Genomic DNA, 17,274 nt, shown 5'->3' with positions numbered 1-17,274 from the left:
AAACTTTTTTTCCCGGGATAATACAATAATTTTCTTAAAATCTAGTAGTACACGGCAAAAATCTATATATATACATGTAGGATTAACTCTTTAAAACATAAATGGTTGAGTACAGTTGTAAAAATTTACGAATTGTTTTAATATGAAAAATTACAAGAATATATATATATAATAATAATTATAAGCTCTCTATGAATTACTTATTTTATGAAGTTATAGAACTATTTTTTTAATAGATATATTTATATACTTTCTTTTAATTCTCAAGTAATCAAGAGACTTTTTACATGGAAACGTTGGAAATAGTTATAAAAATTTAATGGGTATCATTTATAAGCTGAAGTTGTAATGGAATCGAAGAATTAAGAGTCCACTAAGAGTTACGTACTTCGTTACCAAAGATTAATTGCGTTTTCACCCCTACGTGACGGACTCTGCGGATGACATTCGATATTTGATGGGGTGGCTTCGCCACAAAGTGCGAAGCGGTCGTACCGCAGCCGGAGATTGCTGCAAAACTCGGCTATCGCATCACCGGATGGTGGCCGGAAGTTACTATTGACCTGTCGGACCGAGTACGAAATCTTGCACGAACATAGTGTGAAACCTGAGGGATCCGGACTGATGGAAATCAACGTGGACTCAAATTGGATTCGATGTCAATAGGTGACGCGATAATATGTCGAAAATCTATTTCGGATCAACAGCATTACTTAGCACGTGTAGATGTCAAGACAAATTATACGTGTTTTTGCGCCGGAACCCAGACAGCACACAATATTTATAAAATATTTACAAAATATTTATAAATATTTATAAGATTTATTTTAAATATTTTTGTGATCTCTCTCTCTCTCTCTCTCTCTTCTCTCTTAGATTACAAAAGATCTTAGATTATAAACGTTTATTATAAACATTATAAAATATTTATTGTAAATGTTATAGTAAATGCTATGAAAATACTTAATGAGACATTATAATCCAAGTAAAAAATACTTATTAGAAATATTTATTTATATTCATAAATATTACATAAAATATTTAGAGAGAGTCTACATTTTAATAATATTTCGAATAAAGCTTTATATAAAATATGAAATATTTATATAACGTTTAAAAAAATGAATTTTTTAATAAATATTTAGCATAAATATTCTGTGCTGTCTGGGGAAGCGCACTTTATATAAAATATATACACTGAGAAAAATATTTACTAAATCTTAATATTTTTTCCAATAATGTCAACATTTACAGTAAATAAATATTTACTTGATAAAAAAATGATAGTTAAATTAATGGTTCCTTGTACTAAATACACGCATATGTATATACATATATTTATATACTGGTTGAAAAAATTATTCAACATTTGAATGGAAGATAGTACATATTGATACATATTATGTTGAGTAAAAAAAACCTTAATGAACATAGGTCGAAAGTTTCTAAGATATAAACAACTTTGTATGTTAGTATTCTCTGGTGAAAATTTTTCTTATGATTTTTATACGAATTGGAACATTTTCAGAAATACTCAGAAATATTCGGAAAGTTTACATCTTATAATTTTTCGTACAAGTGAATTCTGAAATATTCTGAGATTTCTCATCCCATAATTTAAAAAAAATATTTTTAATGTTTTAGATTTTATAACATTTTTATCAGAAATTATACTTACAAAAACTTAGAAATCTTACGATATTTCATAATTAATATATATGGAAAATTCTGAGAAAAAGATGTAGATTTTCTAAAAAGTGTTTCAATTCGTATAAAAAATGTGAAAAAGTTATAAAATTACATAGAAATTCTGAAAAATCATATGAAAAATTCGGAGAAAAATTTTCACCAGTGTTATAACTGACTTATTGGCTTCTACGTGTCGTATGCAATTATCTCAGAATTTATAAATCGCGTTTTGAATATTCTAATTTAATTTCCAAAAAGTAATTTATCGCTAGCAACATTTCTTATTAGTACTAGCAGAGATCTATACTTTACAATTACCTATAGATCTCTATACTTTATAATTATTTTTAAACAGAGTTCTGCAATTTTTTTAATTTTGATTTTTTAGTTTTATGATAAAACATACGGAACTCTTTTTTAATATTTATAAATAATTGAAAAATAGATACCTAAAAGTCGAATTTGTAAAGTCAGCACGACATTCAATTCATATAAAAACAATAACAGTTCTAGTAGCATTTTTCGCAGTTCTACACAGTTCCTTATAATAGTAAAATAAGAGTTCTGCATTTTTTATATTATAAACAACCAAAATTGAAAATATGGTGTTAACTTCGCGAATCTAGCATGATACTTCTCCTTTACAACATACGTTGAATCAATAGCAAATAGTTCCGTTTATTAACAGAATAATGATATTTTCTATTATTATAGTAAGAGATCTCATCCTGCAAAGAGTTGAGATGTGAAGAATCAACAAAACATGGATTTAAATGAAGATCTAACTCTCTTTATCTTTAAAACATTCAAGTGTCGGAATTATAGAATCTGAATTAATGATAAGTATAAGATAAAAAAAAGTGGTGCCAAAGAAAAAAACTCGTAAAAGCTTCAAAAATATTATCAAGTAAAAGAAGATATATTGCTAGTGACAAACTTTCTTGGTTTGAACTAACGAAACTTTATTTCTCACTGGACTCGGAAAATATCTCCCTTGAATGATCAAAATGAAATTCTAGTGGTATTTAGTTATAAAAATTTACGATGCTGTTTTTTACGACTTCTCTGAAACGATTTAGATGAAAATGCAAAAATCCAATACGCTGGTTTGTAATTGAAACTGAGAAATATTGTTTAGTTTTGAATCCATATATTTAGAATTCGTATTGCATTCTCGCAAAAAAAAAATAATAAAATGATAGAAAGTTTTAATGTTATTGAAAGAAGGTAGCAAAATTATAGTGCGCCTAATCTAACAGCTCAATCGGTTAAATGAATTTAGTTAAGATGCAATTGTCATTAACGCGAGAACACGTTAAGTGGGAGAACGGACTAATCTTAGCTGGATGGGATTAGTAGTACTACTAATTAGAGAGCTTGTAGCTTCGGCTCGTTAATCTCCAAGATAGCGATCTCGATGACGCCTTCTCGTGTTTCGATCACTTATTTGCCTCCGCTTTCGTGGATCGAATGTATATTTTGACAAATGGAAATTAGAACTACTTAAAAAAAGTATAAAACTATTGAAATTTTTGATCTTGTAATTTAAAACTCTTTTTCCTCTTAAAAAATTTATTTGAAAAATAAAAACAATTTTGAGGAACAAGTTATTTCCGTCTATCAAAGATAAAATAGAATATCTATCATCAGCGATTGATAATTAATACATTAATTGAATTTTGTCATCCGTGTCAAAGTATTATTCAAAAATGTTTCTAAGATATTCAGTTCATGAATGAAAGGCGAGAAAAATATGAATACTCAATAAAAATTTTAGTTTACATATTACGTTCAAATTATAATTTTTTATTATTTTTAACTGTAGTCACATTATCTTCAAAGAAAATGTACAGCAATTTTTTCAAACTACATAAATTCTTATAAGAATTAAATATTAAAAGTTTGGAAAAAAATTAAAAAAATTGCAGGATTTGGTAGATGGTTATTAATGGTTACATTAAAGAACACGAATTGGTATATATATAAACATAATTTATTTTAAATAAACCACTAACATAAGACCATCCCTTCAAATTTATATAACGTAATACTTTTGTGAGACATAAAATCAGAACAGTATGTACTTGGACAAAAATACATAATCCCAACATTGTATCTTCAATACAATATCGTCTGATGTGTACTTAAAAAATTTTATTGTGACAATCTTCTCATATTAGAATGAACTTGTTTGTATATAAATATAATGTACATGCGCTGTTCTCTATGATCGAGCCAGAATCCTGTCGTAACACGCCAGTGTGTAGTATACCATCAGTTTGAATATTAAGCTTACACACGCGTGTGCTACGATGCTATGACGGAATCGGTGTGTGTAGAGCATAAGTTCTATTAATAAATCTGATAAATTCCGTTTTATGCGTGTGTCAGTCTTTTATTAAATCTATGTGTATAAATGATCTCTACGTTTCAGACATAAATCTTGTGTACATGTCGTGTATTAAAAAGAAAAAAAATATTAAGTTGCCATATAGGAGGTCAGAACAAAACTACAATTGTATGTATGAGATATATATTATGTACACAAAACGAATTTATTTAATCCTATTATTATATCTTACTAATAAGGAAGAAGTAATCCTTTTATATTATTTCACACGGTCGTTATAAACAGCACGATTTATCCGGTTTTCAAATCGATTTTTCGCATGACATGTAGAAAACATATTGCGTGCTTACTCATCTATGATGGTTCATCATTGTTTTGCCGTGTCGTTTTGTAGAAAAAATTAAAATAATATCTACTATTATAGGTATTCATTCACGATATACACAATGCGTGCGCACGTGCACGCAAATGTTTTATAAGTTGAAAAAAGCAAGCGCGTATATGTATATACAAAAACAAAATCAACAAAATATTATTGGAACGGTTTCTGTAAAATTTCATGCAGTTCGAATCTTGTTTTTTTGACTATTGGCCGATGTTGATACATATTGAATGGAATGATTGGACGAGTTGTAATGTGATTGTAAACGGAAACCGCGGCTTGCGATACCTGAAAAGGAAAGGAATGTATTAATCTTTTAATTACTCATATTACATTTATGTGCTATATATTGTACAAATCAATTTGTTAAAATTAATGAAGTATAGTAAATTAAACATGGACGGAAGCATAGCAAATGAAACATTTATTTGAAACAGAAATAGAAATGGAATGGTTAAAACAAAAGTTGGCATTAAAAAGCAGCAACGTGAAATATGCAAAACTTAGAATAATTCTAGATAAAAAGCTATCTCGAATTAAGAATTACAAGAAAAATACGATAGCTTTGGTTTTATTTAGAAATTTAAGAAACTTTATTCCTAATTAAGTATAAATAACTGTTCTGTGTAAACAGATTTTTAAAGATAAAAAAATTGGAATGCATATTTCATTTTTTGTAACTATTTTATTTTGTTTAAAATCACTATTTTAGATTCTTATAAAGAATACATAATTTATAAGAATCTGTGCATAATTTTTTTTAAATACAAAGTTAGTTATTTGTGCACACTAAAATCTTTGGGTAATTTAGTGCAGAGGTGGATGTAAGAGCATTAGGAGATTGGACAGTGACTCACCGGCAGTTACAATGCGAATTGCATTGCGGTCATAAATAAGGATTCCTTTATTAATAGGGTTGGTGCCTCTGGTTCTGACGAGCACCCCTTTGCTTGCCACCGTAGCCTGAACCTCCTGGAACATATACCCACATGGCACTTTATTAGTTTAATCGTCCCAGCTGCATACATCACTCGTTTATCTTTACAAGATTAAGCATAAACTTATGTATAGAAACTGTACATAAACTACCAAAAGAAACTGTCAAATCGCACAAATGCTTATTTAGAAAGTAACAGATAGATAAATATAAATGTAAGAGAGAAAACTGTAGTATTATCTATGTAGAGGCTACAGGCTAAGGTAGTAAGCTGCAGGCTGTATAATTTATACTTTCCCCTTCCTCCATATCTCAAGCAACAGCTAAATATAGGATAACGTTCCACTGGATGCGATTGTTAAACGGTTCTATTACATTTATGAAAAAAACAGTATATAAAAAGCAGTATATAAAAAAAAACCCGCTGTATCTCCATGTAAAAGGAGAAGTTTTTAAGGATAATCAAAGTTAATCAAAGTGTATACTTCATAAAACAACCGAGTTACGTAATGATAGTGATAATATTATTTTTAAAGTTCACTGACTTATAGACATTATAAGTAGGGCTCAGATAAAATATTCGAACATGTTGTATATTCAATCTATTCGAATAGTTCGAAGTTTAAAAAAAATGAGCATCTAATTCGAATATTTTGGACAATTCGGACAGTTCGAGCTTAAGCAGTGATCAGTATGAAATGTCAATTCGTTATGTCTGAAGTTCGGACGGTTCGAACAGTAAACAAATATAGTATGCCTTAGAAACAAAAGAGCAGTTAAATAAAATATTTATTGATGTCCTACAAATATCTTGAGCCATCCTGGACATATTCAGGATGATCCTGAGGACGACTGAGGATATCTGAGTTCAAAATGTAATAATTTCGAACTTTCAGCTTTGGGTAGCGATCATTTAACTTTTTCCTTAGGGTGGAAACGTGAAAAGTGAAAATTTGTTGTATGTACGTGTATATATGTACGAACATACATACATAAAAATTTTCACTTTTCACGTTTCCGCTCTAACGAAAAAATTACATGATCGCTACCTTGAAGTGGATTAAAATAGTTCGAACATACATTTAGTCCGAACTATTTAACGTTCGAACTTAAGATTCGAACTGTCAAATCGTCTGATGTTTCCGAGCACTAATTATAAGTCAGTTGTAAAATAAATGATAAAACTCGATAATCGCAGATAATTTACATAACGTAATAATAAATAATACATAACTATGTTACAATTTGCTTCCACGGTATACATATGTATTTAGACATAATTCGATTGTCTTTTTTAATGCATGCAATCGATATAAATTATCCCGAAAATGTTAACTTCTCTCTCCTATTGCATTCGTTCATTTTTTTCACACATACACACATATACATATACGTTACATACAAACACATTTTCCATTTGTTGAACAAATAGTTACAAAGATAGAAAAAAAATAGGAATTTAAGTAAAGGATAGAGGAATAAACAGAAATGAAGAGAATGAAACTCAGTTTCGAATAAGGAAGGACAGATGAATGTAGTTACTGCATGAGAAAATAGACGCAGGCGATAATTCAATCGAAATGTATGCCACTTAAAATATACAACGATATGGATGGGGAATATATAAATATAAAGGAAAGGACGCTACAATGCGTACCTTTACCGCGTGCGCCACCGCGCCCGCCACTGTAGCCACCGTCGTAATTACCACTGCCATATCCATATCCGTCTGCGTTTCATGGAACACACGGTATAAAGAAACAATGGAATCAGTTATCGATGAATATCGATTATTCATTTCCTTTTACATTAAAAGGAAAAATCTATGCACGTGGCGCTCAAAACAAAAAATATATATTCAATAAAGATTGATTATTTTGTATACCATAATTACATGTCTAACAATTATTTAAAAAAAAGAACGTATCTATGAAATGTGTTCTAAAAACAATTTGTATTGTAACGCATTGTTATAGTATTCTATATAAGCGGAAGACAGTTATATTTTCCAAAGGATTTTTTTGTTCGATTTCTGATCGTTAGTGTAGTTTTAGATTTTAATATTATAACACACGTTATTTTGAACAGTTTGTATGAATTCAGAAATGGCATGCATTAAAAAAAAATGATTCATCATGCTAAAAATGGCTGTATCAGAAAGAAAACATGCGCATAGTTGAAATTAAAATTTATACAGAACATCCCGACAAAAATAGCAAAAAAATTGCAAGAAATTAATAAAAAATATATTTTTTATCCACAGTTAAACAGGCACGTAGATGAATCCACGCTTGTATCCTTTACCTAATAACTCGATTTAAAAAAAAAGCATGCTCCGGAAGTAATCTTGGAAGTCATACAATACAAAAGTAGTATATTGCTATTCTTACTGCCGCAAGGGCATGTGTTTAATCTTCGTGTTTTTATTGCAGGTGAGGTGATCATTGGAAAAAACATGAAACGTCATGCGTAAGAAATGTGGCAGGATTAACAGCAGGATCGAAAGATACAATCTTATACAATGATGTCGACGAATAGCGTTTCTTTAACCCATCAATTGCCAGTCTTAGTTTTAATGATTACTTATATAAAAGATAAAACCTTTGATCCATAAATAAAAACAGCGCTTGATGGATTAATATTTTTCGCTTTTATGCGAGTTTTATACATATATAAAATGATGTTACAGTGATGTGTGCGCGATTTTTCTGATTAACAAGTTTATGGAGTTTGCAGTAAAAAGAAATAAAAAAGGAAGTAAATGGAAAAGATGTCAATTCATATCAATTAATGAACATATTAAATGTTGATAAGTTGTTAAATCCGTCATTTCAAAAATCATTGTTTTACGTATATATTGATATATAAAATATTTGTAACCTCACCAAAATTTTGTCTGAAAGAAAATACTTATATCAATTGATTATTAATTAATATGTGTGATAATATATTGATAAATAATGTAAAATGCAACACAAACGTGACATTTTTGTCACACACACATTCACTGTTACCTATTACATTTTTTCTTATGTTAACTTTGTTAATTGCATATTTACACATGTATATGTATATACAATTTAAATATTAGTAGAACATTATAGAATATAATTTAGCAAATGATGTGTAGATTAACATAATGCGATAAACAGTCAGTGCTTTGAAAGTAGATCAAAAGTAGAAAATATTCGGATTATGTTCATTTTATATGTAGCCTTTCAATAATCGGATTTGTTACAGATTATGTTGTAATATGCTGACAGAACATAATTCGAAAAATATTTTCATGAGTTCGAATCGCTGGTTTACATAAGTATCATATCAATGATAAAATTAATGAAATAATTATTGTCATATTTTTTGGAGTCTATAAAACTAAGATTATTCAAGTTAAAATAGTTAAAATACGTGTTTTTGAAAACGTGTTAATATGAACAAATTAGAATTCTTATTGATCTGCCCGTAAACCAGCACTCGCATTCCTACTTATATCTAATACTAAAACTTAATACCCAGCATAATACATACATAAAATTCCTGATCATTCCATTTCCTGTTACTGTTGAGTAGTACATATTTAACAAAACTGACAATATAAATTTATATTTCAGCTTACTCAATTTAAGTAAAAAGTTAGTAAACACAAAAAGATGTGTTTGGATTAAAAAAAAAAAAAGAGATAAATGAAGGGAAGTTAATTTGAATGCACGATAAAGGAATTAAATCAGTCATAATATGCATATATTTTCCTCAGGTGTCTATAATTTTTGTCATAATCGCCTACCGAATACACTGGGACGGTAACAACGAATAATCTGCCGTTAATTATTATTATTTATAGCTTCTTTTTCGAAGGAAAACAAGACACACGAGAAAAAAGCAAAACAAATCTTGACAATGATCGGCATATCATATGCCCATTTTATCATCGATTTTAGTAATAGTTAATGGAATTACCGTATCCACTGTAGTCGTAGCCGCTGTAACCTCCGTACCCACCCCCACCGTAATAATCGTATCCGTATCCATCGTAGCCACCGCCGTATCCTCCTTGACCGTAGCCACCACTATAACCGCCGCCATAGCCACCCTGTCCCCATCCACCTTGACCAAATCCTCGACCTCGGCCACCTCTGGCGCCACGACTGCCACGGCCGCCAGGTCCACCGCGCATACCGATCATTCCATCGGGCTTGGGTGTTGCTTTTTTTACATCAACCTGTTTAATATTTGAAATATAATCACTGCTATTTTTTGTAATTATTTAGCGAAATAATTCGTTAAAAACTGTTATAAGAATTTTTTTGTAAAAAAAAACATGTCGTTACATGCATTTAATAAACAAAATTGACAATATAAATATTATTTCACACATGTATGTAAAAGATTAATGTAATATTATTAAAATTAGTCGCAATGAGATCTAAATTAAAAATTTTAATTTTGTTTCATTTTCGTCGATCGATCTTTTTATTGCCTTAGAGAAAAATAAAACGCGAATATCGTACATTTATTTTAGACATAATAATCTAAAATATTTTAAACTAAATAGATTTTATAAATAAGTATTTAAATATTTTATTAAAGTTTCAAAATATTCGACTTTTTATGAACATTCGTTTACTTACCTCTTTACCATTTATCGTTTGTTTCGAAGTTTTCAACAGTTCATTCACCACTTGTTCAGATTCAAAAGTGATGAAACAGAATCCTTTCCTCTGATTTTTTGTTTTGTCGAATGGCATCTCTACCTCGACAATCTGAAAGATTTTTAGGTTTTTTTATGTATTAATAAGAGTGCTTGTTTAAGGATATAATAAGCTAAAATATATAGAAACGATAAAGTACTTACAGTTCCAAACTGTGAAAAGAAATTCTTGATATCATCATCGGAAAGTTCTGTCGAAAGCCCGCCGACGAATATTTTCCCGTGTCTGGCTTTTGCCTTTTTAGGATCAACCTTTTTGTTGTTGATAACGTGATCACCAGCAGACATAATCTGGAAGATTTTTTTTCTCGCAATTATTTGGCAAATAATTCGTAAAAAATGTTATAAAAATTTGTTTGTAAAAACACGTCAGAAAAAAAATTTGTCGTCACATGCATTCAGTAGCAGAACTGGTTTCTATCATCATTTAAATATCATGTATATAAAAAATAAACAGTAATATTATTAAAATTAGTAAACAATGAAGATTACATTATTTTTCTGTTGTGTGCGATAAAATACAAAATTGAATACCTTATCAAGAGATTCAGCTTTAGCAAAAACGATGAAGGCAAATCCTCTCGATCGTCCTGTATTTGGATCTGTCTTCACATTGATGCTTTCAATATCACCATATGCGCTGAAATGTTCTCGCAATTCCTCTAAAAATGCATAAGATAATTTCTTTGTAAGAATTCTTTAAAGGTTTAAATTGTTTTAAAAATATTTATATAAAACAATAATATTATAATTTAAGAGAGCTCAGTAAAAAATTCTTTTCACATGACACTTGTCATCCAAAGGTGTCCTAAGAAATGAATCATCACCGCTGATCTTTTTTGTTTTGTTATTTTTCATTATTTGAGTAAGATTTTGCGAAGAGAATAAATTTTAAGAGAATATCAGTTCAAAAAAAGTTAAAAAAAAATAAGTTTAAAAAGAGTTACTTACTGTCTGTCGTTTCCCAGCTTAAACCACCGACGAATAATTTCCTGCGAAAGAAAAGGAAAACAGAAAGTGTTAAAACTAATAAAAGAGAATGAAAGACGTATTCGTCTTAAGTCTTTAATCATTATTGCGAAACCGAATGTTCGTAACGAGAAATTTACGGTTTATCATCTAAATAGGATTACTATTCGGGCTTACGATGTTGGCAAATTCTCAAATCTCTGCAACTGCGCGCAAAAAAGTTATCTGCAATGAAAACGGAAGATGGAAATGTATTTGGGCCTCTTTCGCAAATGACTGTTACAAGTTACGGAATGGTCTGTTATTACTCGAATACACAACTTGAGCGTAGTTCTCACCGTCTCATATCGTCGTGCAATTTTTCTTTCACTCTTAACACCGACATGCTAAAAAAAAAAATAAGAAAAATATAATAAAGAAAATACCTATCGTTTAGAGAATCCTGGTTAGCCCCGGCCGACCTACAAAGCAACGGAACGAATTTATTTCACTAAGTGAATTTCTCGAACGTATGAATTAATACAGAAGATTAAGATCGAAACGAGAATTTAAAAAACTTTTGAAAAACGAAAAAATCTAAAAATTTCATTTATTAAAAAATAAAATGAAAGAAAATGTCGACTTGACTCCTGGAAAGACCTTAGATTTGTTCGCGTCGCAAGCTCCAACATGCTAAAACATGCTCCTACCATAGCTCCTACTCACTCTATCAAGCGCGTTGGAGTGAGTAAGAGCTATGGTAGGAGCATATTGGAACATGTTGTAGCATGCGACGTGAACAAACTTTATATAATCAGTGTTAAGGTATGAAAAAAATTGAATGCAGACGATATGCAAGTAACGTAACAGACCTGTAGTGTCATTCGCAAAAAGGGCACTGGACCATCAAAAAGATTTATATAAACGAGGAATATTTTATTCAATTAAACATCGCACATATGTAAAGACTATATATAATTATATATATCTACGACAAACAAACGCATTTAATCTACGGCTAATTAGATCGCCCATTGTCGAAATTTAGAAAAGTCTTCTTACAATGATAAACATAATAATTACAATGCAAAGCAATTACAAGAGTACAGAATACCATTCCTAGAATAAATGAGAATTGATAAAGGTAGCTTACGATATATGCATCTGTCCTTTGTATGTATAAAGTTACGAGAAACAACCATGAGAAGAACTGCTTTTCACACCATAGAAACCTTGATTTGAATGTTCAATTGTAAAAAAAAAAATCGAAAAGAAAACTTGGAAAAAAGTATATATATGTAAAAATCAATGCATCGAGAGAACAAGGTACTATTCATCGACGTTTGCGTGAGAACCCGAGCAATAGTTAGACAACTCCAGTAGACATATCACAGCTCTGCTCCTAAGGGAAACAAGAATTTAATTTTTCCAAGTGGTTACTCTGACTGCAGATTGGCCCAAAGAATATGGTATATGCTAGGATAGACTGCAACTCTATATCGAAAAGCTAAAAAGATTGTTTTCATTACGATTTAAATGATAGACAACTCTTGATATTTTCGATCGACATATCTATATGGATATAATATAGATGGATACAATATGGGATATTTATTTATATTTTACATGTACGTGTTTATTTATATATGTATTATATTTGTCTCTTTCTCATTCTTTCTCTCTCTTTGTTTACAACGCTCATAGACAAATTGCGATGTAATGCAAGAATGGTTTCAACTTCTGATATATATATATATATATTTTTCATTCATTTTCTGCATTCTAACAACGAGCTGCAAGCTCGGTTTTTGCTCTGACTTTGTTTTTGGCAGTGTCAACACGATTAATTGATTTACTTATTATATTTGACTCTTTATTTATGGCTGGTGATAAATACCGTTGGCACCAGTCACTCGCCGGTAATCAGTTGCTGGTCGGGTGACGTTTTCCACCTGTGAGCCGCCCGCCATGTGAAAACCGTTGTCGATCACCTGTAGATCAAGCCACATAAACTGGGGTTAAATGGCGTTCCGACCTACTGGACGTTTTCGCATTGTCCCTATGATTTTGTGCTTTGGTCACGCCCAAACAGCATTTGGATCGGAAATTACTCTACGCGTGACCCAGCAGGCAAGTGTGTGTCTGTGCGAGACTTTATCGATATGACGAAATTAATTTGAGTTCCAGTGCTTGTGTCATGACGGAACGTGACGAACTTGAACTTGAAGTAGACTTCTCGCAATAATTAGGACTCGGAAATCACTGCATAAGGTTTTGCGGTTCACGTCGATCCCATGTAAGTGTACGTATTTGTCAATCGTGAATCAATTGACTGTTTACCATAATTCAGCTGCAATGAACCGTACGAGGATAGAAGACTCGGCTGGCCAAAAAATGTACTCGAAAGTTTAGGCTCTATAAAAATATTACGGATTATTATTTGCTTGTGATGTTGCGTTCGCAAAAATTGATCGACTGCAGAACCCACAATTTCTCTTTATCAATTAGAGAGAACTACAATTATATCATTAACTAGATAGGGATAGAAAACAAGGAGTTTAATACACAAAATTACGAAAAATTTCAAAAACAGATAAATGTTATACCTCGCAACAACAGCACATATAAAGTTACAAACTAGCGCCTTTATTCGCCGTTATACAGTGGTGTCTTAAATTATTCTTGCGTAATATAGCATGCATTATCTCATTCCAATCTTTGATTATTATATTTCAAGACGTAGTGGAGCGCCGGCATTTGGCTGTTTTACTTCCGTTAATTCATACACATGAAACTCGTGTCCCTTGAACATTTTTATTTTTAGCTATGAATAGGAGGAGGACGAGGAGGTGCATCTTCAAATTCATATTCAACAACATTACTGCAAAAATACATCTTGTCCTATAATGGGGCAAAAAATTAATAATATTGTGTTTATACTTTATTATATTTCAATTTACGTTAGGTAGAATTTGAAGATTACGTCCGCTTCCTGAATTTTACATCCTGAAACATTTTACATATTTTTGTGCAATTGAAATAAATCTAATGCTTACCCTTCTTTGCAAAAAGATACCCCAAATAGCGTAAAAATTTGCAAAAATCCAAAGCTGTAGAATACAAAGAGCAAATAAAAATTACAAAAAAATGATACAAAGAAAAATAAATGCAAAATCCCCTTGATATACAACAATATGACGGGAGAAATAAAAAAACGGGACGCGCGCATAATTGCAAAATTATAACATATCTTTAGGTAATTTTTTTATTTACACAGGTGTCTTGTATTCTTTTATTGAGACTGGAGGAAAAGATGTATCTGGTCAAATTCAGTCAAATTCATCCAGCTCGAGATCCGTTACGCTGAAAAAAAAGGAGTAAAAGAAAGGAAAAAGAGAGCAGCGCGAGACAATGGCGGACGAGAACTTAAGGTCCACCAACATTTGGCGCGAAGTGCACCGCAATAGCTGCGTTTCATTATTCCTCGAGTACTGAAAATCTATAGTTCACGTTACGTATATACATACATATATGTATGTATATTATATATATATATATACACATACAGATTTTCAATACCCACAGTGAGTAACGGAACGCAGACAATAAAGCGGGGCACTTTTTTGGCGCATGCCCTCTTCTTGAATGATATTTCTTTGATTCCAATATATTTCTTTTACTAGAATTAATTCTATTTTTATTTTACATTACTAATATTTCTTTTATTCATCCAATGCTTCAAGTAACTCAGTTCTACGAGCCTACAAAGGACAAAGGTTTCCACGTGTTTGTAACGGAAGTTTGTAACGGAGCGCGCCCAAGTAGCAAACGCGCAAATTTCCGTTTTTTTTTTTTTTCGTGCAGCACGAATTACGTGCTGTATGGAATATTCCTCGACATTCATTATTACGCATCTCGTCGTTTCTATTCCCGTTCTTTCTTCCTCTCTATCTATCTCTATCTATCTCTCTCTCTCTCACTCATGACGCTACGACGCCTCGGGCGCGCCCTTTCCGGAACCGCTGCCGGCGTCCCCCCCGCCATTATTGCCGCCGGCTTCTTTCGTCAATGGATCCTAATCGCGAATGGAGAATCGCCGCGAAAGATAGGTGTTCGCGTGCGCGGCGCGCCACGGAGAAGCGACGAGGCCGTGTCGTCGAAACGTAGGCGTTCGTCGTAACGTCGATGCGAACGGATTACGTTCCGCGTCGGACCGCACGCCTTCGCCATTTTGAGACGCGTGCCGACGCGCGCGCGCGCGCGGCCCGGTCGCCGCGCTGTGTCGCGAAGTTATCGCCGATTCGCGCGATCGCCGGGCTACAACGCGCCTGAAGTACGAAGCGATCGCGCAATCCGGGACAATTAATGAGCTTGCGGCACGAGGGGTTTCGAGCAAACAGAGACCGGGAGGGGAGTTACCTGTCTTCTTGCGACTCCTGATTGTTCTCTGCGACGTTATTCTCGCCGTTGTTATCGGCCTCGCCGTTCTGCTCCGCGAAGTTTTGTTCCGCGATGTCGTCGCTGAAATCCTTGCTCTCCTGATCGGCCATCGCGTCTGCTTTTTATCTGTCGATATTACCCGCGTAAGTTACGATACGCGGCACACCACGATGCACTGTATGAGCACAAAGCTACTTGAATGCTCGCCGATAGCTCGTTACACGGCCGTTCTGTCTGACTGCCCAATGGAGAAGAAAGTACGGCGTCGTGCGCTGCGCAGCCCGGAGATCTTCACGCCGGCAATTTACGCGCAAGGCATCTTGGGACGTACGACTTTGCCGACCAATCACGTGCCGTCTCTCAGGACCGTTCGACGTGTCTGCGGCACCCTCGATTCGTCACGCCAAATATCGTCAATCTCTCTGCGACGAAACGCGGTCGAACGTTATATTCTCACATTAACCTTATGAATAAACATAAAATGTTTTTTTTTCTTAATTTGACTTATTGTTAGATTCTTCGATTGTTCCTTGCGTGAATAAAAATATGAGTGTTTTCATTAAGCATTCGGTCAATGAATTTCATTCATGAATGTAAACAGCGAGAACGTCTTAACGGAACTTCATTCGGCTTGAATTCACAGCTCTTGTTTCGTCTGTTAAACTTTATTGTTTAATCGTTTGTTGCAATACGATCTGCAGCCGTAGGTAATTAAAAACTATTTTACTCAGCCTTTAGATCGAATTATTGTCTTATATTTATTTTGACCTATTTAAGAATATATACAAGTTGTTGCATATTGAAATTCTTAAAAATTTAAGATCTATAATTAAAAGAATCTTTATATTAAATTTGTTTTCTAAGTTTTTTAACATTTAATTTGTAATATTTTATACCGAATTGTTTTAGAAGTGATTTAGCGTTAGCGAGATCTGTAAACACAGTGCTATAGAAAAAATTTTAAATAAATAAAATGTTTTTCTTCGATTTGTAAAAAATGGGAGCCAAGATACGTCTAGTTCTTACGTTCCTGGTTGCGTTCGGATCGATGGTTAGAGAATGCGAATGCGTCATCAGCGGGAGAAGTAAAGGGGGAGGGCGGAAAGGAAGGGATGGAAGAAAGAGACGGATTTAGCGCCATACGCATCAGAAATTTCGGCACGCGACGCGACTGGCGGGAGTGAGAGATAGCCAATGAAATCGCCGAGAGACACTATTCTCGGCCGTCGACCAATGGAAGATCGCCAAGAATCCCGCTCAATTTTACTGTGATTTTATCCACGCTCATTTACTTCTCAAAAACTATAAAATAATATCTAGGATACGCGAGACGAGTGGATTTTATTGTAAGATAGATCGCAGGAACGATCGGAAATTGAGCAGCGTACAACGGCATGGCATTTTTTGTTGCATCGGTGATGTTTGTAGATGGCCGAGATGGCCGCAAGAAATGCATCTTTTTCTCGCTATGGCGCTGGAGTTGGCGCGGATAATGCCATCTATAAATCCGCGACACTCGATATTAGGCCTGTTCTTTTTGGCTGAACGTTTGCACCAATTCATTTTTCTTCCTTTCCTCTCCAGGAGGAAAGAGGAAGAAACAAGATCGTTTTAAGTTCTGTCTTGATGTCACGAACCAATCAGAGGGCCGCATTAGCGTTTTAAGACATTACTTAAAAGACATATTACTTAAAACGGTCTTGAAACCGACTGTGAATCGGGCCTTTGATTGTTCGTCTGCCTAACCCACGTAATAGCATGGAAAAGAACCACAAAAACGTGGACATTATCCTGTGAGGTTTGGTACACGAAAAAGGCCG

The 17,274-nt window shown here is 32.9% G+C and overlaps 1 protein-coding gene across 9 annotated transcripts; it reads right to left on the bottom strand.

Annotated features, from left to right (window-relative positions):
• Positions 1 to 4,080: 4,080 nt before the first annotated feature.
• sqd (RNA-binding protein squid) lies at positions 4,081 to 15,731 on the bottom strand. 9 transcript variants are annotated; one of them, XM_018461717.1, is made up of 10 exons: positions 15,434 to 15,731; positions 11,461 to 11,496; positions 11,018 to 11,058; positions 10,601 to 10,728; positions 10,211 to 10,357; positions 9,987 to 10,118; positions 9,316 to 9,577; positions 7,016 to 7,087; positions 5,279 to 5,393; positions 4,629 to 4,709 (listed from the first exon to the last, which is right to left on the bottom strand). In XM_018461717.1, exons 1-9 carry the CDS (start codon positions 15,562 to 15,564, stop codon positions 5,329 to 5,331), a joined length of 1,014 nt encoding a protein of 337 aa, XP_018317219.1. In that variant the 5' UTR covers positions 15,565 to 15,731; the 3' UTR covers positions 4,629 to 4,709; positions 5,279 to 5,328. The 9 variants fall into 9 exon arrangements, with proteins under 9 accessions (XP_018317216.1, XP_018317218.1, XP_018317220.1 ...); XM_018461714.1 differs by lacking the exon at positions 5,279 to 5,393 and having other exon boundaries at positions 4,081 to 4,709; XM_018461716.1 differs by lacking the exon at positions 5,279 to 5,393 and having other exon boundaries at positions 4,081 to 4,709; positions 9,358 to 9,577.
• Between the last annotated feature and the right edge of the window lie 1,543 nt (positions 15,732 to 17,274).

This window comes from Mycetomoellerius zeteki, unplaced genomic scaffold (assembly GCF_001594055.1).
Source record: "Mycetomoellerius zeteki isolate Tzet28-1 unplaced genomic scaffold, Tzet1.0 scaffold126, whole genome shotgun sequence".
Lineage (NCBI taxonomy): Eukaryota > Metazoa > Arthropoda > Insecta > Hymenoptera > Formicidae > Mycetomoellerius > Mycetomoellerius zeteki.
This window is presented reverse-complemented; position numbering and strand designations above follow the sequence as displayed.